General features: G+C 40.1%; 1 protein-coding gene across 1 annotated transcript in view; it reads left to right on the plus strand.

The window, feature by feature from the left end:
- Positions 1-25,955, plus strand: part of LOC103082357 (cytochrome b5 reductase 4) — a 93,446-nt gene that overhangs the window by 548 nt on the left and 66,943 nt on the right. Inside the window, exons 2-3 of the mRNA XM_007466017.1 lie at positions 4,737-4,890; positions 25,798-25,898. Of these exons, the coding sequence (XP_007466079.1) occupies positions 4,737-4,890; positions 25,798-25,898 (255 nt within the window). The remainder of the gene's footprint in view (positions 1-4,736; positions 4,891-25,797; positions 25,899-25,955) is intronic.

A 25,955-nucleotide genomic window follows, 5' to 3' on the forward strand; every position in this document is an offset into this window, starting at 1 on the left:
TCTTTCCCCATTAATTAAATTCAGATGTATGATAGGGCCAGGCTCTGTGCGTCCTGTATTGTAGGGATTCAGTATTAGCTTCCTTCCTTAAACATAACCTCCTCTCCGTTCTTTTGTTCACTTTCCGAAGGGGTTGTGAGCGCTGAGTTCCCTAGAAGAGAGGAAAGGCTGAGCACTAGCGACAGAGACCAGTGATCATCCCGCCAGGGGTGGGGACTCCGGGAGCTAGGGAAGATTGGAGAAGCGAGAACAAGTGTCTACAAACCTCCAGTTAGGTTTACGGACGCTTCTCCAAGTCACACTGCCTTTCTCTCTTCCTCTGGTACCTGATTGTTTTATCACTGCCTTTTCTACTGATGTCATTTGCTGACTCTGAAGCTAATATAATAAATACTCTTTAACTTTTTGTTGCACGTAGCTTCTGTTACCAACAGGTGGAACACAAATGTGTTTTATATTTGCAGAATTTAATAGAATTGTCTCCTGCGTTCATTGCAACATGAATGCTGCTTGCTTCTGTGGATTGTTAGTTCCTCATTCAGTAACCACATCTTCATGTTTTGTTTTCAAGACTTCCACCTACTCGGGCCACTCCTTTTTCATTTCTGGACTCTTGAGCCTTAGCATTGACATCATTTGGGAACTTCACCAACTTTCTCTGCGTTCTCCACGTGGACCTGGAGTTTGACTCTAGATCACAATTATGGGTTCAGGGATCTGTAGCTTTCATTAGATTTCCAGAAGTCTATAACCCCAACTTTAATAATAATAAAGCTGAGATTTATTTAGTGCTTACTGAAGACCTTAGTGCTTTACATGTATTAACTTGTTTAATCTTTCTAATGATCCTATGAAGTGGGTGCTTTCGTTATCTCCATTTCACAGAAAAGAAAACTGGTTAAGAAATGCTGCCTTGGACCCAGTAGGCTTGATGTGATGTGACTCTGACTGTGACTTTTCACTTATTGCTGCATATATTATGCAGCCATCCAGTCGTGTGTCCTCGTCTCCTTGGTGTTTGACCTGCTTCTCTCCTTAAGCTAAGTGCTTGGCTGAATAGTAGAGCCTTTTCAAAGGAAGCCTCCCTGGATTAGAATATGAGAGTTGCTGCCCTTCTCCATTAAAACCACCAGCCATGTTCTCAGTATCATTTAAAGGAGAAAACTTAGAGGCAAAGACAAACGTTTCCCCAGGTGGTGATGGCAAAGGTGAGTCTTTGGGTCCAGAAAGAGAATAAAATATGATTATTCTGCAATTCAAGAGAAAACTCAGATGATTTTTTTCCCCCTTTGTGAAATTGTTGCCAAACCGAACTTGAGTTCGCTTTCCCGATGCCCAGCGAAGGCCATCTCCTGATACTGGGTTGTGGTGGAGAAAAGTGCAGCGTTTATTTGCAGGGTGCCAAGCAAGGAGAACAGGCAGCTAGTGCTCAGAACACCCAGATTCCCCGATGGCTTTCAGGCAAGCGTTTTCAAAGGCAACATTTGGGGTGAGGGTCCAGGGAGCATGCTTAGCTTGTGGACATTCTTCTGTTTGGTTGGTGGTGAGGTAACATGGTGATATTTTAGAAATCTCAATCCGCAACCTTCTTGTTCCAGCCAGGCTGGGGCCTTTGTGTTTGTGGTCAGCAGTTTCTATCCCTTGGGGTCCTGGTTGCTGTAAAAGAACTCAAGGATATGCATCATGTTGTTGTCTGTATCTCTTCAGGAGGGACTAGGAGTCCTGTGACTATCGTTCAAGCTCTTAGTAGTTTTCTTGCTTGACTACTTTTCCTTGGTTTCTGCATTTTCTCGCTTCTGTAGTCATTAGCTGTTTGATTCTGCTCTTTGGAACTCTGGGAAGGCCTAGGAGACGGGAGCTTTTTCTACAAATAAGAAGCAGAGACATGGAGACCCTACCATATTTGGGTCTCAATACCATATTTATTGAGACCCTACCATATGCTGGAGATGTGATCTCTGTTGGGGAGGGGGAAATTTCTACAAAATTGACACAAGACAGATTAGCAGGAGAAAAAGAAACAAATTTAATTGGCATGCACAGAAGTCTTGCAGAAATGGGATCTAATGTTATGAGTCTAAGCTCGTACTGCTCGCAGCACGACAGGCCAATAACGGGGAGACGAATTGCTGGGGCAAGGAATCATGACTTTATTTGAAAAGCCGGCAAACGGAGAAGATGGTGGGCTCATCCCCCAAAGAACCATCTTGCCTGAGTTAGAATTCAGGCTTCTTTTATACTAGAAGGGGAGGGAGTAAAGTCACACATTCCCTGTTTCCCATCAGCTTCCAGAGAGGATGTGTTAATTTCTTCATCTCTGCAGTCATTTGCAGGTGGGCCTGGTCAGGATGTTTCCTGTGAGCTAAACAAAGGTATTTTAGCTTAATGCTCATTGCCCGGATAGCCGGGTTCCCAGAGATGGGCCATTATGTATAATTTAAACTTACAGGTGACATCCCTTTAGTGATTAACTTGCAATAGATTCTTCCCTATTACACTAAGGAGTGGCCAAAGCAGGCAGCTTTTATACTTTTTAGACAGACAGTACATTTGCGAGGAATTGATGGGACAGAGAAACTTAGGTCTGGATACTGAATTGGTAAGGAATTTGAGCAAAGTTTGGGCTTGGGTGGTAAATTAGTAAACAAATAACAAGATTTGTTTACAGGCTTCTCGGCCCTGAATTTCCTATCTCTGGTGAGAAAGATGTGTTTCTACCTCCCAGTAGAGGGAGGGTACCTTTCACATGGGAGATTTATTTCCTGCTTTCAGGGAGATAAAGAGGACAGTCAAAGTGTTCCTCTTGCATGGCCTGCCCTGGGCCCCAACATCTCTGTTGTCAAAGAGTTTAGTCCAGCAGGCTTCACAGACTAGTAAAGAGGCAGTTATAAATACCACAGGGACTGTAACAGTCTGTTATGACCTTGAAGGAGTCGGGGTCAGAAAAGGCTTCTGGAGGAAGTAATGTCTGCAGGGGAGAGAGCGGAATCAATTTCTATTTACCTAAAAGCATAGAATGGGAAGGGGCAAAAGTTAAAACGTGGAGCTAGTGAGGTAAACTATGACCAGATGATGAAGGGCCTAGTAAACCACTCGAGGGCATTTAGAGACATTATTATAAGGAATATGAGGAGCCACTGAAGGAGGGAGGGTCCTAGATTAGATTTGCATTTCCAACAGATTACTTTTAACTACGCTGCAGGTGATAGAATGGTGAAAGAAGTGGTTTGGGATGGGAAAGATCATATGTATTCTCCCACTTTACTTCATTTATGAAGACCAAGAGACCTAGAGAGTTTTAACCATGGTAAGAATGGGATGATGTGGATTGGTGAGAAGGAATGTGAAGTTGGAAAGGCACCACAGACCTGTTAACTTGGTTATTTTGGGGGCAATTGAATATCTAAAACAGATGTGATTCAGGAAAGTGAGATGTGTGTTTTAGTACTTTCGGGCCGCTCTAACCGAATATCATAGGTGGCTTATAAACAACAGAAACTTATTTCTCACACTTCTGGCGACTGGGAAGTCCAAGATCAATGCACTGGCCAATTCTGTGTCTGATGAGACCCCGATTCCTGGTTTGTAGCCATCTTTTTAGTGTCCTTACTTGGCGGAAGGGGTGAGGGAACTCTCTAATGCCTGTTTTATAAGGGCACTAATCCCAACAACTTCATCACCTACCAGAGGCCCTATTTCCTAGTACCATCACGTTGAGTATTAGGATTTCAGTCTATTTTGGGGGGACACAAATAGCAATAAACTTCCTTGAATATGACTGCTTTTATGTTAAACAGTTATCTGGTACTATGTTACAAACTAGTTACACAGGTTAGATGTCTTGAAAAATTTCCACTAGGGTGTCTTAACTGGTTAAAACACTAATTGTACCTCTTATCTAAAAGCTTTGAAAATGTATTTTGTAAAAAAACCCAAAACCCACAAAATCCCAAACATCCTGTTGTTAAACCCTCTAGGCAGGAGAAAGCAAAGTTTTGTGCAAAGCCCAGGTAATAAATAATTTAGGCTTTGAGGGCGTCATAAGGATTCAGTCTCTTCACCACCAGCACCACCACCATGGGTGGAAATTACTCGTAGCTCAAGGAAGGGCTATACAGAAACGGGCATAGGCCAGTTTGCCAACCCCTTCCCTAGAGTGTGACAGTTTAGAGACATTATTATAAGGAATGTGGGGAGCCACAGTTTTATTATTTTCCATTATTTGATAACCTTTGTTTCTCAGTGGATTCTTAGAAAACATATTACCATCTCATGTGATTTCTAATATTCTGTGTATGTTGAAAATCCAGAAAATCAACTTCAGCCAGTTGTTTCTGTTTTCTTCTATCAAATCCCTTGATTTTTAAGGCAAAGAAATTTTGGTCCAAATTGGTAAGCGACTGGAACATACTAGCGATAGAGCCAGGACCAAAATTTGTTTTCTGACTCTGGATTCAGTACTATCCTTGTACTCTGATACCATTTGGATGGACATTTGTGTGCCAGAATTTCTAAGCCCCACCTCATGGCCCAGGTACTTTATGTAGGGTTCCATTTGTAATTCTGATACCCCCTCCTAAAGCTGAAGAAAACTTTTAGAATTGTTATATTTGAGTTTTCTTATCTTTTGGAGTGGGAATCAATAATGAAGGGGCCTGAGGACCAGCAGCAGGAAGGGGAAGGGAAAGCAGCTGACCCGAAAAGCCACACTGAATCCTTCCCTGTTCCTTTTTGAGGTCCCTCTGAAACAAGGCAGAAGTCTTATGGATTGGATTCGACTTACCAAAAGTGGAAAGGACCTAACAGGATTAAAAGGAAGATTAATTGAAGTAACTGAAGAAGAACTTAAAAAACACAACAAAAAGGATGATTGTTGGATATGCATAAGAGGTAGGTGGTATTTATTGTGTACCGCAAAACGTTTTGGCTAGGGTTTCCAGTTGTAATGCTGTACAACCCCTTGGTCCTGTTATTTGGTGATATGATTTGCAGTTAGATAACAAAAATATGCCTTACACTGGGCAATAAATTCTCTCATTTGGAATTTGGGTCTGAATTAGGGCAGTATTTCTTCCCTAAGTCACTGTTCACATAGCATCCCCGTACTGCATTCCCTTTGAAAGAAAACAAGTGTTTACCAGGCAATTTAATACCAAAGTAATAAAATTATTCAGTAACCCCTAGTTTATATGGAATAATGTTCCACCTTTGTGCCGTGTAACAGAATTCTGTAGGAAAAAATGTCTCTGAGAATTTAAAGTAAATCAGAAAACCCACATTAAAGCCAAATCCTTAGTTCTCACTTGCAGCACTTTTTATTACTTAATCCACGCTTGTTAGCAATATGAGTTACCTGATTTTTCTAGCCCACAGCAAATTAGAAGCCCCAGGCTAGAAATGGCTAGATTGGGAGAGAGTGAGCAGAGAAAGAATGATAGTTGATGGAAGTAGATCTCATGGTGTCCTACAACCTCGTATCTGGGAGAGAAGCAAAAACAATAAAGTGCTTGCAGCTGTGCACTGGGTCTCCATAGCAATGTCCTTGAGTCATCTAGACGGGGTTCAATATATCCACTATCTTCAGTTTAAAGAAGAAAGGAAGTGTGTCATTTATTGCTGTTATCGCAGTTGTAATTTTATCATTGTATAATTTTGGTTTGTCGTCAGTTATCCTGATGACACTGTCACCTGTATGAGGACAGGGACCATGTCAGTCCCCTGCTGTGTCCTTGGTGCCTGGCACATAGAGGTCATCAGTATGTGTTTGTTAACTAGTGCAACACTTAACCATTCTTAAGAAATTTGGTTACTTGAAGAGGTGTGTGGTTGTCACAGTAGATCAGTGGTATAGTAAATGGAAAGACACCAGTAGCACTGTTAGTTTGCTAGGGATGCCCAAATGGAATTCAACAAACTGGGTGGCGTAAACAACAGAAATTTATTATCTCACAGTTCTGGAGGCTAAACTTTAAGATCAGGATATCTTCTTCGGGCTTGAAGAGGAATCTGTTCCATGCCTCTCGCGTCTCTTCTGGTGGTTTGCTGGCAGTCTTTGGAGTTGCTTGGCTTGTGGTGGCGTCACTCTGATCTCTGACTTCATCTTTATATGGCATTCTTCCTGTGTGATTGTCTGGGTCCAAATTTGCTGTTTTTATAAGGACATGGGTCATATTGGAGGAGGGGCCTGCCCTACTCTAATATGACTCCATCTAATTACATCTGCATTGACCCTGTATCCACATAAGGTCATGTTCTGAAGTATTGCAAGTTAGGATTTCAGTGTATGAATTTGGGGGTACACAATTCAATCCATAACAGATATAATTAGAGTGTGGAATGTTTTTCAGTGGCAGAGGGTATGGAATCTTCCAGGAGGGGATGACTTAGCTTGTTCTGAGACAGAAGAACAGATGCTCTACTTTTCAGAGTTTCTCAGGGAAATACACTGTGGATAGACCAGTAACTTGGAATGAGGATTCTGCCAGACACAAAAAGCTCCTTTTGCCATTTGATAGGGTTTTTAATACCCTCCTTGCTTTCTCTCCGTGCCGCATACCTGTTTACCAGGTGCAGGTAACTGGCACAAAATGACCTCCCCACTGTGCCCAAGTGTCTTCTGCTGGCCTGGGTGAAGTGGAGGTCAGTTTCCCACGAGGATTTCTCAGCTGGTCCAGGCTATGGGTGTGTCTGAGCTGTTTCTGCAGTAGGAAGCCACTTTTTCAGAAAACTCTCTCATGTGAACCCTTCACGTCCTAGCGCTATTAGATAGACGAGGCATCGTTACAATACAGTCATACTGTATTATTCATTTGATGTACTGATGGAGGTCAGGGACGGGTTTGCTATGTTTGAAAAGTAATACATGTTGCTCCCAGTTACATATCTCCCGTAATGATTTGAATGGATGACACTCTTCCGGTAAGGTTGTTGATTTAAGGATAAATTCTTTTAAAGTTTCTGTTGGAGAATTCATTCTACCCTACTAATAATTAGGCTTCCTCCCCACTCCGACTGCAAAGTAAGATGTCTGGGTTTTTTTCCCTTTTGACAGCGTTTGGTTTTTAATTTTAATAAAGAAACATTTGATTTAGGCCCTGCCCTGGGGCCCTCCACTCTAGGAGGAGAAGATAAGTAACCGCTAGACAGGTCTGAGTGAAGTGCCCCACGAGGGCTGTAAAGAAAGCGATGCCAGATTACAGGGAGGGAGACGTGTGGGTTAGGAAAATCAGAGATGCTTTTGTGATAGAGATAAGCCTTGAAAGTGTGGACAGGATTTCAACCGGAAGGGAGAGGGAAGTACACCCAAGCAGAGGGAAATGCTAACCAAGGGTCTAGACACAGAAAAGCTGGAGGTATGTTCTGGAGCTTAGGCTGCCTGTTGGAGAATTATAAGAAAGAAAACTCTGAAGGCATGTTAGGGCAGATTATGGAGGACCTTGAAGGCCAAGCTGAGAAATGTGTTCTTAATTTTGATGGCAGTGTGAACTGTTGGAGGTGCTTGAATGGGGGGACAGAGAAGGCCTTGGAAAAGGTAGTCTGGTGGTGCGCATAGCGAATTGAAATGAGACTAGGAAAGCATTTAGCTCTTACAGAAGTTCAGGTGGTAATAGGTGAACCAGGATGTTGACAAAGGCAGCAAAGTAGGATGAATGAGGATGACAGACAACGTAGGATGACAGACAAATTCCCGGCAATTTCTAACACAGTCCTCTATGAAAGTAGAAGAAAGCACAGGACTGAATGTAATTGTCTTTTTCTTTTCTTTTTTTTTTTTTAATATATTTTTTAAATTAATTAGTTAATTTTTGCTGTGTTGGGTCTTCGTTTCTGTGCGAGGGCTTTCTCTAGTTGTGGCAAGCGGGGGCCACTCCTCATCGCGGTGCGCGGGCCTCTCACTATCGCGGCCTCTCTTGTTGCGGAGCACAGGCTCCAGACGCGCAAGGCTCAGTAGTTGTGGCTCACGGGCCTAGTTGCTCCGCAGAATGTGGGATCTTCCCAGACCAGGGCTCGACCCCGTGTCCCCTGCATTAGCAGGCGGATTCTCAACCACTGCGCCACCAGGGAAGCCCTGTCTTTTTCTTCTTAGCTGTTCTAATTTAAAATGTTAGTGATACCTTCTTAAAGGGAATGTATGCCAATTTAGCTTTGAAGGTCAGTGCTAATGTTTGGACCCAAGTTTTAATCAGAGCTCTACCACAGGGAAGCATGGTATCAAGGTATATATTTTTTTCTTTTTTTAAAGTATTGGATTCTTCATTTTCTAACAATTGCCCCATTTTTAGATCAGTTCAAATTTCAGCTTGATCAGACCAAGGAAGACACAGTGTCTCTTTAGAAAATATACACTTTGGCATGGGTTTTTATAGCTAATATTTGGGGGACTTTTTTTTTTTTTTTTGAGTACATAGCTGTTCTGGTTAATGTTCAGGTGTGCTAAATCTAGTCACGTTCGTAAAAATGATGGTGTAAAAAGAGCACTTGGCTGGCAGCTGACTGTAAAATGTGGGCATTAGTCTGGAATGATCTCAAAGGCAGGTTTATGGAGTTTCTGATTTGTTCACTTAATTCTCACCTTTCTCTGTAAAGTATGTAATTCCTATAATGCAATAGGAGTTAATTGGGACATGGAGGGACTGGATGGGAGAGAGATAGCTTTGTTCAAAAATTTTGTTGAATTTCCCGTTAATTCATGCAATTGTAGTTTTCTCTTTTATTGCTGTTTCTCTCTCTCTCTCTCAAGAACTGAAGGTGATTTACAAGTATGTGAAGCTTTGAGCATGAACATTTAGGTGTTTGAATAAAAATCTAAATCACTCATCTGTGAGAGCTCTGTAGAGCCTAGATCAGACTTTGTTTTTTCTGTAGTATATTTTACTGTAGTATGTAATCAGTGTGGGCAATGATGTATTAAGTCATGAAATCATCTTTTGGCATCATTTTAATCTTAGGGTGAGGGGAAGTGTGGCCTGATACTCAATAACAGTCCATTTAAATAAATGATATTTCTAAAAAGTTGATTACAGTAAATATATTGGCCATTCTGCTGTTAAAAATTTAGTGAAGGCCTTCCCTGGTGGCGCAGTAGTTGAGAGTCCGCCTGCCGATGCAGGGGACACGGGTTCGTGGCCCGGTCTGGGAAGATCCCGTATGTCGCAGAGCGACTAGGCCCATGAGCCACGGCCGCTGAGCCTGCGCGTCCAGAGCCTGTGCTCCGCAATGGGAGAGGCCACAACAGTGAGAGGCCCGTGTACCGCAAAAAAAAAAAAAAAAAAAAAAAGTTAGCGAATTCAGTTCCCCAAGTGGGATTTATGGATTTCATTTATAACTTAGAAATGAACATACTTTGATTTCTCCTAATGCTGATTGTCATATGCTAGTAAATTGAAGAGGCCTGCTTGAGACCATTGTAAAAGTGACTTTTGATGGGTTTGTATTTTTCATGTTTCAATAACTAAAAAATCTTGGCAGATTGATTCCAAGAAATGGTATTTTTCCATTACCGTTTCCTAGATTTCTAGGTTCATTTACAGTAAACTTTAAAAAAATTTACTTGTATGACAGTAGTATAAACTTTTATGAGTGCATCAATCCTCATTATTCCTGGGTTTCAAATTTGCCTACTCACTAAAATTTATTTGTAACCCCCAAATCAGCACTCACAGTGCTTTCATAGTAATTTGAAGACGTGCACAGTGCAGTGAAAAATTGGTGCTGCCCGAGCACACGTTCCTAGCCGAGGTCAGACAAGGAAGGCAGTGTTCTGCCTTCTTGTTCCATCTCTCTTACAAGTATCTTTTTTGCTGTTTTTTTAGTGCGACATTTTTCACATCCTGTGCTTTTCGTTGGTGATTTCACTGTATACATGCCCCCTGCCCCACAAGGAGAGTGCTGAAGTGCTGTCCCAAGAATGCGGTCATGTGCCTTCCGGAGAAAATATCTGTTAGATGAGCTTTGTTCAGCCATGAGTCATAGTGCTGTTGGCTGTGAATTCAGCGTTCATGAATCTACAGTATGTATTGAATAATATATCAAGCAGAACATACATTAAACAGGGTTATGTTTTGATTGGTTGACAAAAATGTGACCAGGGGCTTGCAGGAACCTCACCTTGTATTAATATTTTCTCTTAGGAGCAGTGGTTCAGTGTTGGCTAATTCAGTGTTTGAAGTGAGTTTGTGGAACGTAACTGCCTAGAGTAATGAGAATTGACTGTAGTTCTTTAGGTTATCTTTTATTTATACTTCAGTAATAATAAAGTAAAATAAGTTTTATACTTTTTAGGTTAGATTCAAACCCACCAAGAAGAGAGCTGACTTTTTTTAACACCAAGTTCTTTTCTCCAGGTTTCCTTAGCTCCCTGCTTCAATGCTGTTTTGAGAAACTAGTATTTCTGTCTCTAGCTGAGAAACTTTTTCTATCTGAAAATTTTCTTCTAGAAGCAGTTTTTCAAGTTTGGAACTAATGCTTTAATATATAATAGAAGGTATTATCACAGTAATATAGAGTGCCTCTAAACAATACTGAATTGTTATTCCAGTGAGCTCAACTATTCTGTACATTTTCTGCTTTGTGTAACAGCCTCCTTACTTGCTTCTTGACAGTTTGCAGATTCTCGAACAACTCCCTTCTGCTATCACTTGCTTGTTTAGGAAATACAAACCAACATTTTTTCAGGTCTATTTCCCTTTATTCATCCATTTCTAATCTAATCTGTAGGTTCTCAGGTTGCCTATTATGCACCATTAATGCAGGTAATCTAGTCTGTTGATTTTATTCTGTCCTACTGACATATGAGACCATTCCATTTCTTTTACTTTTACTCTGTCTTTATCTCCTTAATTGTTATGCAATCTCTTCGTTCTTTTTTTTGACTCTTCCTCTCTCTGTACCACCCTTCCATTCACTAAAAATCCACTAGAAGGGAAAAAACTGGTGTTCTGGGCGAGTGGGGGAGGGCCTCATCTAACCCTCAGGTGTTTTGCTTGATTGACACAGTGGTTTACAGACTTCAGCCGACATTTAGAAATTTCCTTTGTAAGAAAGTTTTTGATTACAAATTCAATTTTAAAGAAATTTTTAGGGCAATTCAAATTTTCTCTTTTTCTTGTGTCAGTTTTTATAAGTTACGTTTCTCAGTATATTTGTTAATTTCATCTCTGTTATTTACCATATTGTCATAAAGTTGTTTATAACATTCTCTTATTATCTCTTTAATGTCTTTAGGTTCTATAGTGATAGACCCTTTTTCATTCCTAATATTGATAGTCTTTGGTTTTTTTGTTTTTTTTCTTTATCAGTCTTACTAGAAGTTTATCAGTCTTAACTTTTGGCTTTGATTTTCTCTGTTCCTTGTCCGTTTTCTATTCACTGATTTCTACTCTTGTTGTTACTGGGGAGGTGACTGTTTTAATTTCTCTTCTTCAACATTGGCATCTATACTTCTGTGGTGATAATTTGCTTGCAATAACTCTTGTTATAGTCTTAGTTAATGTCTGAATTACCTGGTAGCAGGAAACTCAGTGTTGGGATTTTTATCCCAGTTTACATTTTAGCTGTTGCCATTATCTTTTTACCAGAGGTTTTTGCTCACTTAAACTTATTATCCAGTCACATAATTCTCAGATTTTTAATTAAAATCACATATATAGCTCAGTATTCTTTATAAGAAGTGTTTTCTGTTTTTAAACAGCTTAGCAGGTTCATGAGGTGTGAGATCTGTGCTATGTGCTAAGTGTTTACTTTTCCCAACAAACCTATGAAGTAGGTATTCTGCTTCATGGATGAGGGCACGGAAGCTTAGCGAATCCTCATTTTCCAAATGATGAAACTGCAGCTGAGAAAGTATATTAGTGGGGACTCATGGATGTAAGTGGCAGAAACTCCAGCCTAACTTGGTTTAAGCAGAAGGCTAAAAAGTTACAGGTGGAGCTGACTTGAGGTGAGGATTGGTACAGGGGCTCAGGTGGTGTCCTCAGGATCTGCTTTCACACTGTCTGTCAGTTTCCCTTCTGGGCTTGCTCCATTTTAGGACTAACTCTTCACAGCAGCAAGATGACCACAGCAACTGTAACCCCAGTTCTTTTCAGGTTCTCTTCCTTTTATCTAATAGCTAAAAGAAAAGCCTTGGAATTGGCTCCGATTGGCACAGTTTTGATCATGTTCTCGTTGCTGGAATTGTAGTTCTATTTAGGGGGAAATGGTGTACTTAACCACTTAAACCTAGGTCACAAGTTCATCCTGTAGCCTAGAGAGGGGCCACAGTGAAGAGTCAGGGAGGAGGATGTGACTCCTTGAAGAAAACCTGCTGCTGTTGCTGGAAGGGGAGTGGACGCTGGGTAGGGAAAACATTAATGCCCACTACAGAGCATAGAGTAACTTGCCAAACATAGCTGATGAGAGTAGAGCCAGTATTTTAACCTAGGCAACCTGATTCTAAGCTGTTATGCTTAAACTACACTGTACTGCTTCCTGTTTTATCATATTCAACTCTAGATTGGATCCTGGCCTAGCCTTTATGCGTAACTCACTTTGAATGCCATTCATGAATTAATTTATTATGAAATTACGATGGAGTGCCTGTTATTTGTAGCTCTTCCCTTGTGCTAAATAGCATTGCTAATTAACAGTCATACAGGAGAGCCTTCCAAGACAATTTTTATTTTTAGTAATTTAATGAAATATACCTTTTGCTTTCTGTGTGACTTTGTGTGTAGTTGTCATTCATAAAAAATAGAGACTGTAGGTTTTAACTTTCTCTTTCTCTATATTGGTTCACTCGTTTAATCAGTATTTCTTGGGGTCTACTATGTTTCATGCATGATACCAGGTTCTGGGGAGTGACATGGAAATTTAAAACAGAGCTGGCCCCTGCTCATGGAATTCACAATCTGGCAGGGAACAAAAAGTGTTACTCAAGTCTGAGGAGTATTGTGAAGGAGAGGTCTGCTGTGCTAAGAGTGAGGATTCCAGGAGATTGAGTAGAGATGAAAGGTAAATGGGCATTAACCAGGCAGAGAGGAAGGGGAACAATATTACAGGTTCCGGAAAAAGCACGTGCGAAGTCTAGGTGGTGTGATTGTGTGAGAGAAAGAGCCCAAGTGCAACACATAGGTGTTCACTGTGAATATGAGGAACTTCAAGTTAGTGATACCTGTATTCTTTCTTCTCGATTTCTTGTATTGGAAAGTCAAAGACATCATTCTTTCTAAGGCACACTCTTTTCTAAGGCTTGACCCTTTATGTGCTCTTATCAGTCCTCTCCAGCGTCTTCTGTGACCTCAGGTAGTTGTTTATCCTACATTGTTGAAACACCCTCAGTTCTTTCCTTTCTTTCTTCCAACAGCTTCTTCCTTTCAGTCTCCTCATTTTTTCTGGTCCTCTTGGACTTTGCTTCTTCCCCTGCACTTTCTTCCTCAGTATTTGATGTATGTCCTCTGTTAGAACATCTATAACGTTTTTGGGCCATTTCTTCTATTTTTGTCTTTTTATTTAAATTGAGTTTCAGGGTATTAATATGCAGCTTCTCTCCCTGCCCCCTAGCATCTAGTACAGGGCATGGCTCATGGGCAGTGTTCAGTAAATAGCCTTTGAATCACATGTAGGACTTCTAAACCACATATGGTAGGGATATTTTGATGATTTCACAAAATAGTGACCAGTTGAGGGACTTTCATTTTTGCTGTTTCCAGGTTATTGGCTCTTAGAGTTAGGGAATATATCAATTCCTTACTCAAAAATTTTGTTATTTCTGGACAGTTTTCTGATATATACTCATGGTCAGTTATTCATTTTTGAGCTCATAGAATGTGAGCTGCAGCCTGATGGGGATCCTATGTTCTCTCTCCTTTGTACAGCTTCATATATCCTTTTGCAGACTTTGCACACTGTAGGGGTTAAGTAAATATTGGAGATTTCTTCAGGACCATGTTTTGCCATTAATATTTTCAGTTAAACCTTTTATTTTGAAAAAGCTTCAGACTTTCAAAAAAAGTTGCAAAAGTGATGCCATGAACTCTAGAAACCCTTCACATGGCTAGATTCACCCATTGTTGACATAGTCATCATTATATTTTAATGAATCCATTTTATCTCCACTACTAACTTATTCTTTATACCTTTTTGTCATCTTTGTTTTAGTCATTGCTGTAAGGGTTTATGATACACAATTTTAACTTATCACAGTCTACCTTCAAATAATATACCATTTTACATACAGTGTAAGAGTATAATTCCATTTCCTTCTCCAGCGTCTTGTGCTATTATTGTTATTCATTCCGCATATGCTATAAATCCTGCGACATGTTACTATTTTTGCTTTAGACAGTCACTTATCTTTTAAAGAGATGAAGAAAATGAAAAAAATTACCCACATTTTTACCATTTTCAGTGCTTGGTATATTTTTGTGTTGATCCAGATTTCCCTTAAAGAACTGACTTTCACATTTCTTGCACTACAGATTTGCTGGCAATGAATTCTCAGCTTTTGTTCATCTGAAAACATCTTTATTTTGCCTTCATTTTGAGGATACATTATAATTGGGTATAAAATTCTAGGTTGACAGTTTATTTTCCTCAGCGCTTTAAAAATGTCACTCCATCTTCTAGTTTGCATAGATGAGAACTCTGTTGTCATTTTTTTTTTGAGGTACACGGGCCTCTCACTGTTGTGGCCTCTCCCGTTGCGGAGCACAGGCTCCGGATGCGCAGGCTCAGCAGCCGTGGCTCACGGGCCCAGCCGCTCCGCGGCATGTGGGATCCTCCCGGACCGGGGCACGAACCCGTGTCCCCTGCATTGGCAGGCGGACTCTCAACCACTACACCACCAGGGAAGCCCTTGTTGTCATTCTTAATTGTTTTCCTGTAGAATGTAAGGCTTCTTTCTTCTCTGCCTTTAAAATTTTACTTTGCTTTTCAGCAGTTTGACTATGATGTGGTTTTCCTTTTATTTTTTCTGCTTGGGGTTCTCTAAATTAACTTTAGGAAGTTTTGGGCCATTATCTCTTCAAATACTTCTACTCTTCTTTTGGGATTCCAGTTCCACATATGTTAGCCTGTATTGTTCCACAGCTCTTGATGCACCATTCTGTTTTTTCACTCACTTTTTTCTTTGTGTTTCAGTTTGATCATTTTTGTTGACTTTTCTACAAGTTTACTTATTTTTTCCTCTATTATGTCTAGTCTGCTGATTAACTCATCAGAGGAATTCTTCATTCTGATATCATGTTTTTCATTTTTTGTGTTTTCATTAGGCTTCTTTGTATAGCTTTCATCTCTGTGCTGAAATTTCCCATTTACTAAGTGTCAACCTTATTTTCTACTAGATCTTTTAATATATTAATTAGAGTTGTTTTAGTGTGTCTGTCCTATAAGTTCCAGTATATACACCATCTCTAAGTCTGGTTGTATTGCTGTTTTTCTCTGTTGACAGTGGGTTTTATCATTTTGAAAAATGTGTCTTACAATTTTTTGATTGTGTGTTACACATTGAATATAGATGAACAGTAGAACTTGAGGTATTTATACTCAGAGATGGTACACTTTTGGATGTGCGGGTGATCTGGCTGCGACATCTGTCACCCCATTGATCACCAGGGTTGATTCGGCTGATCTGGATGGCTAGGCGGGTCTCCCCTTTCTCCCTCACCACTCCATGTGCATCCCTCATGAAGCTGCATGCTTGGTTGAAGAGGATGACCTTGCCCGACAGAGGGGGACTGTTCTTCCATCAAGGGTATATGAGTAGCTGCGCTCCCCTACTAGAACCTGCAAACAAGCTCTCAGGGTCATTTGTAGGAGAACGTAAGGTAGTCAAGCTTCCAATACTCCACACACATCCAAATGAGCTGCTGCATGTGGCAGTCTGCCTTTCTTTAACAGAAGGAAAAACAAAAAAAAGAAATGGTATACTTTTTCTGGCAATTAGGTTGAGTCAGCTTAGTTAGTAGTTGATCTGGGTTTGGGGTGGTTGTTATGTTATCATTGGTGCACCACTGACTTCAGATTCCTCCAGCAGTAGGTTACTGCTACCTTGTTTTTGATGCGGGGCCTTAGTGTTGGAGGATTTTTCCATTGTCCCTGTTCTACTCTTCTTAGCTGACAGCTTGCCCTGTATACTTGCATAGCGTCTCTCACCATGTTCTTGCCCCTCTCCCAGTGGCAGACTGCTCTTACTTGTTGTTTGATGTAAGACTTGTGGTGGTAGAAGGAGTTTTGCAGCTTTCCTGTTTCAGCCTCAGTCTTAGGCAGGTCCTGTTACCTGAGCCCCAGGGGCTGAGCTTTCCCAGTGATCCTGTCACTTTCGCACTGCCTCTTACTCAGTGCAGGGTTTAGAATGCAGGCAGCTTTCTTGCTCGTGGCAGCTGAACTTTGCCTTATATCAGTAGGGGAGGAGGAGGACGGGTCAGAGGGCATGGGGTGTGAGCAATTACTCTGCCTGCCTTCCAGTCCTAGAAGTCATCTGTTTCATATCAGCGTAGGATCTCGGCCTGAGTGGGCTTTCTGTCCCTCCTCTAGTGTTCAGCTTACATTTTGCCTAATGTCAGTGCAGAGTGAAGGAGGATGTGTGTTTCCTGCCCTACCCAGCAGCAGCTAACCTTTGCCTGATATCAGTGCAGGGGCTTGAGGGTGGGAGGCTTTACTAGACCTTCCCAGCAACAGACTGCGTTTCCCGTGTGTCAGGGTTGATCTGCAACATGGGTGAATTTCTTGCTCCTTCCTCAGCAGTAGCTGATCCCCACCTTGTACTCTTGCAGGCCCAAAGTATAGATGGCCTTTTCTCGGTACTCCCGCTCTACCCTCAAGTCTTGAAGCAGGTACTACACACCTGGACCACCTGTGGACTTTTCTCAGGTCTGCCCTGCTCACGCTATTTCCCATGAGCATCTCATGAGGTGCAAGACTGTGAAAAAAGAATTGGCTGGCTGCAGAATCCCTTTGTATCTGAGCCTCTCAGCGTTCTAAATTGGCACTAGTGCACACTGGGCCCTAAAAGAATTTGTTAAAATTTCAGTTGTTTTATAGCAACATCTCTTTTGCCTGTGCTCTGTCAAAGGTGAAGTGGTTCATATGTCCCATTTCCTCAGAGGGGCTTGTCACCCTGTGGAATTTAGATATTTGGTTGCCTTACCACGTCACCTCACTGATGGGCTCAGAAACTTGCAGCGTTTTGGCACTTCGCTGGTGGTGCAGTGGTTAAGAATCCGCCTGCCAGTGCAGGGGACACAGGTTCGAGCCCTGGTCCGGGAAGATCCCACATGCCACGCACCTACGGAAGCCCGCGTGCCTAGTAGAGCCCGTGCTCCGCAACACGAGAAGCCACCGCGATGAGAAGCCTGCGCACCACAAAGAAGAGTAGCGCCACCTCGCGGCAACTAGAGAAAGTCCGCGCGGCAAGGAACACAGCCAAAAATAAATAAATAAAATAAATAAATTTTTATATAAAAAAAATCCTCAAAAAAAAACTTAGAGTGTTTTTGGATTATCTGGCTTTTTTCTTTTTGTTAAGAGTGGGAGCAATTTTTTCTTGTGGCTTTCTACTTCTTAAGTTCATCATTATACCTTTTTTTTTTTCTTTTCCCAGCCATGCCACTCAGCTTGCAGATCTTAGTTCCCCGACCAGAGAATGAACCTGGGCCCTCAGCAGTGAAATCGCAGAGTCCTAACCACTGGACTGCCAGGGAATTCCCCATCATTACATCTTAATTAATCTTTGCAGCTGGCTTGTTTCGGAAGATAGGAAATAACTCAAAGCATAAGGACATATTTGGGGTTTTTTTCCAGGTAACTAATAGCAAGGCAGTTCAGTGTTGGTAGCTGTCATTGGTAGCCCTAAGGCACAGGCAAACAGAGGGAAATGATCCCATGGAATAGGAGAGAGTGGGGTAGTCGGAAAACTGATCATTTAGAGATAGGGTGTCTTGTTTATTACTGGTGTAAGTTGTAAATCTAGTTTAAGAATAGTAAGTTTGTCTGGTGCTAGTAATGTTTGGTCATCATTCTTTCTAGGAGAAGTTTGGATTTTTTTCAAAATACTGAGTGTAACTGACTGCTCAGACTGTTGGTTAATTTTTCATGCTTTTACAGGTCAGTTTCCTTTTAATGAAACTGTTAAATGTCAGGGCTCTTTTTCCTAATACTAATAATGTAGCAGAAGATGACCTTTGATAATTATGGCCAGTCAACCTTCTGAAGTGCTTGGAGGCCTTTATTACATTCCATTTAAATTTTCCTGGGCAAACTGAGGCATTCAGACCAGATTCTTTTAGCTCTTTTGTTAATTAGACTGGCCATCATTGAAGTCATTTGGTGCAGTTTGAAGCTCTAAGTTATATTCAGGACAGTTGCTGTCTGGTTCTCATTTCTCTGAGGTAGCGCTGGTCTCATTTCTAGTCTTTTTTTTTTTTTTTTCCCTCTTAAAAACTGTGCACCAGAGCTTGGCAATTAGTAAGTACTTAAGATACTAATTTTAATTTTAGAGACTTTTGTCAAATGTTCTGCCTCTTCATAGTGAGAGTGATGGCCCAGAAAGGTGAATGGAAGTTCCACGTGTATGTATGGGCAGAACATTTTTTTATGAATTGACTGGGGGCAGTGGCAGGGATCCCCAGCCTACTATATGTAAATCTTTTCCTTTAAGCTACAATCTTCTAATCATCTGCAAATAACTTCTGCTGCAGTGGGTGGTAGGAGGTGGATCTTAGTGTTTTGACACATAGACTTTTACTTCTCATTTTTAGTTCAAGCCCCTCCTCCACTAATTGCCGCTTCCCTGAGTGTAATGTGTCTCTGGTTCCTTGTCTCTAGAGAGTAAACCTACACTTCTTGTGGGTTGGGAAAGGAGCTTATTACTTGGTTGCCTCCTGCACCCTCACTTTCAGAACTACCTGGATTACTGATTACTGCACCTTTTGGGGGTTCTGCTGCACATATTGGCTTTTTTTTATAGGTTCCCCTCCGATTTACACATAGGCCTTATTTCACCTTTCTTCACTCTGCTAAGTAAATTATTGCTTATCATTTGGCTTTCAGTCTTCCAAAACTTTACTGCTCTCATGTCCTCTTCTGATTTCTGTGTCTCTGTGGTTTTATGTCTTATTTATTCTTTGTAGTCATTAGGAAGATTGCAGGAATGTGAGAGGCAAATGTGTGCTTTTAATCCCAAAGTCCTGAGATACTCTATTATCCAGCACCTTGCAAACCTACATTCTATTATATTATTCTTAAATACCAAGGCCACATTTACTTTAAATCATTATAAAATCCATTTATCTTTCATTAATATCTTTTCCATTTGTCTCTGTTGAAATTAGCAAGATAATTGCCTAGTTTTCTAAAATATTAGGCAGAATTCTGCTCTTAGGTGTAACTGATTAACTCCTTTTGGACTAAAACTCCAGCAAATACTGACTATAAATTGAGGACAACATATTAAAAAAAAAAAATCTAAAAACACTGGTGAGCAACCAAAAGCAGACAGAAACTAGAGGGTAAGGGTCATCTATATTTAGAAGAAGGAACTGTCACTGGGTGAATTGCCGTTTCCTGTGGCATTTGACTTGCGGTCATGCCCAAGTTGGTACTGTGAAGGGTGGCTAAAATTCAGATGGAGACTCCCAGTCTTCAGTTGAAGAACTAGATGACAGAGTTTGGGGCATTTGTACTAACTGAAAAATGAGGAAGAAAATCCAGAAAAAGAGATCCAGAGAGGGATATAAACTGTCTAAATCTTGCATACGGTCAAACTCTAGGCAGCCTAACTAAGGCTAAAAAGATTGAACAGAGGTTTTAGTTTCCATTCCCCCAAAGGGGAAACAGAGTTGAGAGTTTGAGGCCAGTCAAGTTAATTGCCTACTAAAACAGTCAGTACTCTTTCGGGGAATGTAATAGAATCCAGAATTTCTACAACATACTATTTACAGTGGCCAGAATATAATCCAAAGTTTCTAGACATGCTCAAGAGAAAAGGCAGTTATTAGAGACTGACCTGGAGATGATCCGGATGTTGAATTTAGTTCACAAGGATTTTAAAGCACCTATTACAGCAATACTCAAGGAAGTAGGCAAACATAGATATATGATGAATGAACAAATAGGAAATCTCATCATTGTTCATAATGAATGAACAAATAGGAGACTATAAAAAATGGGAATGTAGGACTGAGAAATACAATATATGAAGTAAAACATTTTACCAAATGGGCCTGATAGCAAACTGGACCTAACAAAAAGGAAGCTTAGTGAACTTGCAGATAGATCAATAGAAATTATCTGTAGAACAGAGAGGAAAATGACCCAAAGTAAAATGAATGGAGGCTCAGGGACCTCTGGGATAAAATAGAAATGTCTAATATATATTTATTTGGAATTCCAGAAGGAGAGGAATGGCAGAATGGAACAAAAATATTTGAAGAAATATTGGCCAAAAATGTTCCAAATTTGGTGAAAGACATAAAATTGTCAATTCAGAAGCTTAGCAAAACCACACATAATCAATGCAAAGAAAATCACATAGGGACATGATATTCAGACTGCTGAAAGCCAAAGATAAAATCTTGAGAACAGCCAGAAGAAAAACACCTGGACGCTGTAAGGAATGCTGAAGAGAATAAAATAACACCATCAATTCTGAATTCTATATCATTAAAGATACTTTAAGGATGCAGATGAAATAAAGACTTTTTTGGATAAACAAAAACTACGAATTTAGTATTAGCAGACCTATACTACAAGGAGCTCTAAAGGAAATCCATCAGGTTAAAGGGTAATGATACCAGATGGAAACTCAGATCTTTAGGAAATAGTAAATTTGTGAGGAAAGAGAGGATTACTTTTTTTCTTCTTATCTTTTAAAAAATGCATGACTTTCTAAAGCAAAACTATAACATTGTATTGTGGGGTTACATAAAGTATCAGGGATGGAGGGTGGTAAATTGTTCTTACATTACATGTGAAGGGGTACAACATTAACTCAAGTAAACTGGTTAAACTTAGGAATATATATTGTAACCCCTAGAACAGTCACTTAAAATATAATGCAGTTAGGTATACTAAAAAGCCAATAGATAAAATGAAATTCTCAAAACACATTCGGTTAGCCCAAAAGAAGTCAGAGAAAGAGGAACAGAGACACAAACAGAAAACTTGGAGGAAAAAAAAAGAAAGAAGAAAACTTGGGGCTGAGGAGGGAGACTAATAAGATAGTAGCTCTGAATTCAATCACATCAGTAACTAATTTAAGTGTAAATGGACCAGTTATTCTAATTGAAAGATAAGGGATTTTCTGTGTGTGTATATGTATCAAGACCTAACTACGTGATATCTGTGAGAGATACACTTTAAATATAAAGACACAGGTTGAAAATAAATGTGTAGGAAAAAGTATACTATCTAAATAGTAAATATAGGGAATTCCCTGGTGGTCCAGTGGTTTGGACTTGGTGCTTTCCCTGCCCTGGGCCTGGGTTCAGTCCTTGGTTGGGGAACTAAGATCCCGCAAGGCATGTGGCATGGCCAAAAAAACCCCAAAACGGTAAATATAGTAAGATTGGGCTAGATTAATAGCAGATAAAAAACTATTGCCAAAGAAACGACTCTTACTAGAGATAAAGACATTTTATAATGTTGAAAGGGTCATTAGGAAGACTTTATGCCTGATAACAAAGCTTCAAAATACATGAAGCAAACATTAATAGAATTGAAAAAAAAATTCAAATCCATAACCATTGTTGTGTATTTTAACACCCTCTTCTCAGCAGTTGTTAGAACTAGATAAACATCAGACGTAAAAATAATGAAAACAATATGCAGTTTCTTTACTGAACACAAGATGGCAAAGTAGTCACAGTATTTGCAAAAATGGATCTGTGTATTTGAATACAGTGAAATATGCCATGATTTTAATATGCGAGCACACCCTTTTCCTTCATTTATTGTAGAGCCAACAAAATGAACAGTGGTGATTAGTGACATAAACAGGAATACTGGAGTATAGTAGCATAATACTTTGTATATACATGATAGACGTTAAATAAACTTTTGTTGAATTAATGTAATGTGGGGCTTTGGAGTTACATTTATGTTTGAATTTTAAAACAAATTATTTTAAAAGCTAATTATAAAATTACCACTTTTACTTATAGCAGTAGTTCTCAAACTTTTTGGTTTTAAGATCCCTTTACTCCTTTAAAAATTACTGAGGACCCCAAAGAACTTCTGTTTATGAAGGTCATATCTATTGATGTTTACCCTTCAGAAATTAAAATTGAGAAATTGAAAGAATTTTTAAAAGTTGATTTAAAAATAAACTCACTGTATGTTATCATAAGTAATAATATTTTCATGAAAAATAACTATATTTTCCAAAACAAAACATAGTGAGAAAGTGACATTGTTTTACATGTTGGCAAATATCTTTAATGTATGGCTTAATAGATAGCAACCATATTCTCATATCACCTTCTGCATTTAATCTTGTACACTTGTGAAAGAATTTTTTTAAAAAGGCAGGCAGCATCTTAGTATTGCTATGAAAAAGTTTTGACCTTGAACCACCAAAAGAGTCTTGAGCTTTGCAGGAGCCCCCGGACCATAGTTTGAAACTCTCTGACTTACGACATAGAACAAAGAAAAAGTGAAAAATTACTAGTTAGTGGGTGTGTGGCCTGAACCATGGGGATGCCCTTCCCTCCTTATTAGTGGACTGTCAGGGTTCACATATATGGGTACCTAACCTGAAAAATTGTGGGAGCCCCATCTGGGAGCTAGATTAATAGATATAAAAGGTCCACTTGTGTCTTCCATTGTGCTGTGTCATCTAGAGCTGGGGGTTGAGAATAGTTTGGGTCATGCTGCAATCCAGTTCTGAGTTCAGTTATCTGAGATATGAGGTGTGATTCAGGTTCCACAGGTGGAAAAAGGCTTTTCCTCTCTAAGGGGAGTTGGAGTAGTGACTAAAAAAAGAGTGGTCTGGAATTGGAACCTTCACATATTGCTTCAGAGAATGGAAAACAGTTCCTCAAAAGGTTAAACATAGATTGCTGTGTGACCCAGGAAGTTCACTCCTTGGTATATACTCAACAGAAATACAAATATATGCCCACACAAAGCCATGTGCACAAATGTTCATAGCAGCATTATTCATAAAAGCTAAAAAGTGGAAACAGCCTAAATGTCCCCGAGCTGATGGATGGATAACTAAAATGTAGCTCATCCATACATGAAATATTATTCAGCTGGAAAAAGGAATGAAGTACTGATACATGCAACACCATGGATGAACCTTGAAAATAGTATACTGAGAGAAGGCAAACACAAGAGACCACAAATTGTGTGATTCCATTTATGTGAAATGCCCGAAATATTTAAATCTAAAGAGACAGAAAGTACCTTTGTGGTTACCTGAGGCTGGAGAGGATGGGAGGAATGCTACCTGAAGAATGTTTCTGCATGTTGTTAAATTGTACTATATGTTATGTGGTCCACGGCCCCTGTATAGGGACTCAGGTCTTTGCAATATCAATATCAAAAACTCAAAGGGAGTCTTCTGCCTTTAAATAACTAATGAGTCTCTGTTTGTTTGTTGTTCCGTTTTAATACTTTTTAAGAACTGGTAATGAGACCACTGTAACTAGTAGCTCCTTTGGCCTTAGCTGCTAGGAAGTTCAGGACCACATTTAATTGCTCAATCATAGTAAAACTGTTAGTTAGGCTAGGCAACTGGTATATTTTCTTTTCTTTTACACGTTTTAGTGTGTGTTTTTAAATTTTGTACGCACAAACTTACACAAAGTTCAAGTTAATATATTACTGTAAGATGCCCATAGTCTTTATCAGTAGCAGTTGGGGTTTAAATTACAACAAATAAAAATATACGTGAAAAACCAGAGGCAGTGTTTTCCAAGATGGAAGAGTTCTTTGTGTGTAAAATGGCAACATTAGTTTTCAGGTTATAACTGAAATGATATTGATCCTTGAGCTAAGCATTTCAACAAGCAGTTTTAAACTAGATGTTGTATCTTTAAAAGCCTATTGGGAATAATTCTGATCCTAATCATTACTTCAGACATTTGTGGTCTGTGGAATTTGGAGCATTAAACAATAGCAAAAATTCCTTCTAAATTTGGCGGGGAAAGGTGAATGGGGAAGGAGAGACGGGGGAACTCTGCCAGTTGTTTTTTTTTTTTTTTTCTTCCTGACGTTTTTGGAGGACTGCTGGAATAGAGATTTTGTGAATTTACTTCTTTTTGTGAATTGCCTTTAAGCAATTTTACAAAGAAACCTGGACTGCTTGGTTATTTTCCAAAATTAAACTGGTGGAAAAATTACAGTACCTTTCTTGAGTCTGAAATTCAACTACTTTCTTTCCAAGATGATTATATAGGATGAACATTTTAAATTATCTGAGGTTATTTAAATTCATGGAAGTCATTACATAAGGAATAGTCCTGGATATAAGAAAACCAGTTGTCCTCCTTGCACCCTTGAGGAGTCTTGAGGGCTGGATTTGTCTGCTCTCTAGTTTACTACAAGTGAAGGATTAAAAAGGAATTCACTTCCTTGGGTAGGCTATTCATTGAACTATTCTCCTGTATTTCTTGTTCCCTATTCCTTCTTCTTTTTTTTTTTTTTTTCCTTGCGTTATGCGGGCCTCTCACTGTTGTGGCCTCTCCCATTTGCGGAGCACAGGCTCGGGACGCGCAGGCCCAGCGGCCATGGCTCACGGGCCCAGCCGCTCCGCGGCACGTGGGATCTTCCCGAAACGGAGCACGAACCCGCGTCTCCTGCATCGGCAGGCGGACTCTCAAGCACTGCGCCACCAGGGAAGCCCCCTATTCCTTCTTCTTAAAAGATAAAAACATAGTTAAATATATGAACAGATAAAGTAAATATTGGGGAAGATGAAAGGATTATTAAGATCTAAATAATAATCTTGGTTCCTTGGGCAACTGCAGAAAAGAATTGTGCTTGCTTTCACAGACTGTGCCTCAGTGGCCCAGTCACCATCTCAGCCTTTGCTGAGATGATCAACATATGGGTGACAGCTCCATTCCTTTTCATCAGATTCTCCTGCCAGGGCAGTAGAGGACGATGAAGTGGTAATATGAGAGAGAGGTGGAGGGAGAGAGAACTGTTAAATATTATATATGGTGTTTCATTATTTCTTTGCCTTAGGAGGCAGTTCTCTATAGGTCTTTGCACACCTGCCTAGCTTGCGAGCAGACGCGCCGACTGTCGTTGTTCTAGGCAGTCTTTTCAGGGATATTTGCATAGTGCACAACCTTAGATGGTAGAGCTAGTGTCTCCCTCTAGAGCAAAGGACAGCTTTGCTTACTGTTCAGTATAATAGAGATCACGTCTCCCTCCAGAGCAAAGGGCCAGGTGTATTTACTGCCCTTTAGAAAAGGTTCGAGCTTCCTAAGCTCAAGGTTGCTCTTCCGTCATAAAGCACATTGAGTTTACAGGTGTTATCTGGCCCTCTTCACATAGCTCTGTGGGAATTGGGGTTCAGGGAACTCATGCAGATGCTGATATTCTAGTTAACCGCTACTGATGTAAGTACTAAGCTCTCCTTTGTTTCTAACCTGGGAGTCTCGTGTTTTCTGTCAGGACCCGTGAAACTGGCAGGCTAACTTGTTAGCTTGCAAGTACGGTGAGATCTCAGACCCCTCATATTCTTAATACTTCTAAATAATGGTTTGTTAAATGGAATGTATTTGGGAAATTTTATTGAAACTTCGATTTCTAATTTGTACAGTTTGTAAGAAGTTCATTTAGGGTGTTATTTCTCCTTATTTGATGTAGGGTTTGTTTATAATGTCAGCCCGTACATGGAGTATCACCCTGGTGGAGAGGAGGAGCTTATGAGTGCAGCGGGATCAGATGGTACTGACCTTTTTGACCAGGTAAGGTGCTGAAAGTGACCATTCCCTCACAGTGGAAGAGTGCTCTTAGGTTCAGCA

The sequence above is a fragment of the Lipotes vexillifer genome, unplaced genomic scaffold (genome assembly GCF_000442215.2).
Source record: "Lipotes vexillifer unplaced genomic scaffold, Lipotes_vexillifer_v1.1 scaffold1971, whole genome shotgun sequence".
Taxonomy (NCBI): Eukaryota; Metazoa; Chordata; class Mammalia; order Artiodactyla; family Lipotidae; genus Lipotes; species Lipotes vexillifer.